The sequence below is a fragment of the Neovison vison genome, chromosome 8 (genome assembly GCF_020171115.1).
Source record: "Neovison vison isolate M4711 chromosome 8, ASM_NN_V1, whole genome shotgun sequence".
NCBI classification, from domain to species: Eukaryota; Metazoa; Chordata; class Mammalia; order Carnivora; family Mustelidae; genus Neogale; species Neogale vison.
Window position 1 is genome coordinate 98,835,311 of NC_058098.1, and position 2,681 is coordinate 98,837,991.

The window sequence follows — 2,681 nt, forward strand, 5'->3', positions numbered from 1 at the left end:
ACTTCCTCCTCCTCAGAGTTTTTCTTTGAGTCAGAAGTACACAAGAGAGGCAATTACAGATTAAATTTTTTTATTTTTTAATTTTGCCATTTGGAAGTTAAATTATGGAAAACACAGAGGGGTTTGAAATGGGGCTGAGAAGTAGGGAAGATCATCATGAGATGGTCAAGTTTAGAGGTATAGGAGAATATTTTCTTCGGTGGTAGACTTTACACTTGGTCCAAAGTCCATGATGAGCTGCATGCAAAACTCTGGCTCCCAATATCTCTTCAGACCTAGCCCTTGAACTTGCAGATGTAGGGTAGCCTTGTAGTGCAGCTGTAATCTTTCCATCTCAGATATCCTAGAGAGAAAAAGGAGCTCAGGTAGATGTAGCTGATGGAGCTCTTGAACCCAAGGGAGAGGCACCCCAGATTCTGGTCTAGGATCCAAAGCCGCTCTCTCATCCTCCCCAGTATCCACCAGAAGAAGGAGACTCAAAGAAAGGAGAGATGAAAGGGAATGTGGGAAGACAAACCAACACTACATTTCTTGCTCAGAAGGGTCCTCTGAAGGTCATGCCAAGAAATGGGAAAAAAAGAGGATGGAAAATTCTGGGTAGGAAGTAGCTCTTCTGATACATACCTGTGCTTCTTGACACACTCCCACAATAGCCAGGGTTTGCAATAGTGGAGGGGTCTTTCTCCCAGGCAAGGTAATCCAGCAGATCACCGCTACTCCACTCCCATCCACCTGCATTGGGCTCATAGCCCTATAGAAGATAAAGTGTGGTGAGGTTGAATGGCCATCAGAGTTCTCCTGACATGGCCCCTCCCCAGCATCACCAAGTTTGCTCTCTTATCTAGCTGCTGCCCTGGAGCCAGAGCTCTCCTCTGGGAAACTCTTCCTAACTCTCTGCTCTTATTGGCAGATTCCCAAACCAGTAATGACAAAGACCTACAGAACCACCCAGAGCAACATGTTCCTGACTGAACAGCAATTAGTGGTGCATTTGTCATTACCCCTGAACCCCAAAGACAATGTCTGTCCTATAGAACAAAAATGGATCCTATCTTCACATAGGATTCCCTCAACACAATATGTGCAGCCTCTGTGAAGTTCAGTAAACTGAAGTATAAGGCCTCACGTGCAAATTGTGTACAAGTGTGACAGGAGGCAGATTCACCTCAGCTGGAGATAAGGGATTTGCACAGAATTCAGCTGTTGAGTTGATGCAAAGCCCTCCCTTTCCCCCTTATGATCTCTGAGCTCCAGGGCTCCTTAAGGACAGGCACAAGGAACAGGGAGTGGGCCTGGGGGGTAATAGCAATGTGAGAGTTAGGAAGAGAAGATGAGTTCATACCTCTGTGGGGTCATGGAGCCCAATCCAGATATTTGAGTAGGTGTTCACACTGTTCTTGATCAGGGAGGCCACAAAGGATGCCTCAGCCCCACTGAACACAGACACAAGGTGTCCCGAGGGCCTCTTCTGGCAGGCCATCTGTGTGGGGAAGGGAGAGACTCAGAGGGAGACTGAGACATCACTGGGTGGAGCAGAACAGAGATAGGGGACAGGGGTATATATGCAAAAGATGTGTGTGCTCAATCTTGTGCCCAAGAAATTCTGGAGAATGGAACCCACCCCCTCCTCAGGTCTCTAATGTACTTTCCCTTAAAACCTCTAACTGAAAATCCAAGTACTCACATCAGCATCCACCCAGGATTTTGGTGTCCTAAAGTAGGCATAGCAGTGGGAGGCATAAATCTTGGAGCCTTGGGGACAGCTGATCCGTGAAGCGGGCACATCATTCTGGGAGTCTTCACCTAGGGTGGAAGGAAACCAAAGAGAAGGAAGAAGTAAATAGGACAGGGTAAGGAGGTGGCCCAAGGGAATACGCATGAGGCCAGTGCTTGGGGAAGTGATGCCAAAGTCCTGACTGCCTCTCTCCATTACCAACACTCTCAGGATTTCTGGATCTTGAACTGACCCCACTAAATGAGGAATCTTCTTTTCTTTCATCCTTCTCCTTCTAAGTCCAACCCTCCCCCACTCTAGGCTGACCATTCTTGCACTGGGTCCTCATTCTCCTTCCCTGTATCTCATTACTGACCCTTCACAGTTTTGCTCTTTCACCTATCAACAAAACTTAGAGTGCTAAGGCAAAACTAAGGAAATGACCTCCTTACAGGGCTAGAGGACCACTGGGATGCATGCCACCCCTGGTTACCATGAAGGAAGGAGCGATGACAAATTCTAGGCAGTTTCTTTGTGTGGGGATGTATGTCACCACTACCATGGGAGCCTTCCTCTTCTTCTTGGCCCTGAGCATTCACAAGGCTCCCATCCGAGAAACAGTGAGAGCTCACCTTGGACCTGAGCCAGGAACATGAGGCAGGAAAGCAGCATCCAGGACATGCTGTGGAGGGCTGTGGGAGGCAGCATCATGTCTGGGATCTGAGGAAGCAATCAGAGATCACTAAGGAAAGCATGACTGGAGAGAGGGCATGCAGAGATGTCCCTCGTCTTCCTTGTCTTTCCACTGTTTAGTCCCCTAGGAACAAATTGATCCCAGTGACATCTGTCCCCTTGTATAGCTCTGGAAAGAACTGGAAAGTCTGTATTCTCTCCTACCCCATGAGAACTGCCAAGCTGGCTGTGCTGAGATCAGAGCTCCTCTGTGTCTGACAGCAATTCTCCTGTA

The 2,681-nt window shown here is 48.1% G+C and overlaps 1 protein-coding gene across 1 annotated transcript; it reads right to left on the reverse strand.

The window, feature by feature from the left end:
• Positions 1-275: 275 nt before the first annotated feature.
• Positions 276-2,429, reverse strand: LOC122915741 (lithostathine-like). The gene is made up of 5 exons (XM_044262479.1): positions 2,347-2,429; positions 1,685-1,803; positions 1,343-1,480; positions 625-751; positions 276-343 (listed from the first exon to the last, which is right to left on the reverse strand). The coding sequence occupies exons 1-5, from the start codon at positions 2,423-2,425 to the stop codon at positions 276-278; spliced, it is 531 nt and encodes a 176-aa protein (XP_044118414.1). The 5' UTR covers positions 2,426-2,429.
• Positions 2,430-2,681: the final 252 nt, after the last annotated feature.

Excerpts from the sequence above, each read along its gene's own strand:
- LOC122915741 (XM_044262479.1), bottom strand. The coding sequence starts at position 2,425 with ATGATGCTGCCTCCCACAGCCCTCCACAGCATGTCCTGGATGCTGCTT. Across the intron at positions 1,481-1,684 it reads AATCCTGGGTGGATGCTGAT|ATGGCCTGCCAGAAGAGGCC; the intron begins GTGAGTACTTGG and ends TTCCCCACACAG. Across the intron at positions 752-1,342 it reads GGCTCCATGACCCCACAGAG|GGCTATGAGCCCAATGCAGG; the intron begins GTATGAACTCAT and ends TATCTTCTATAG.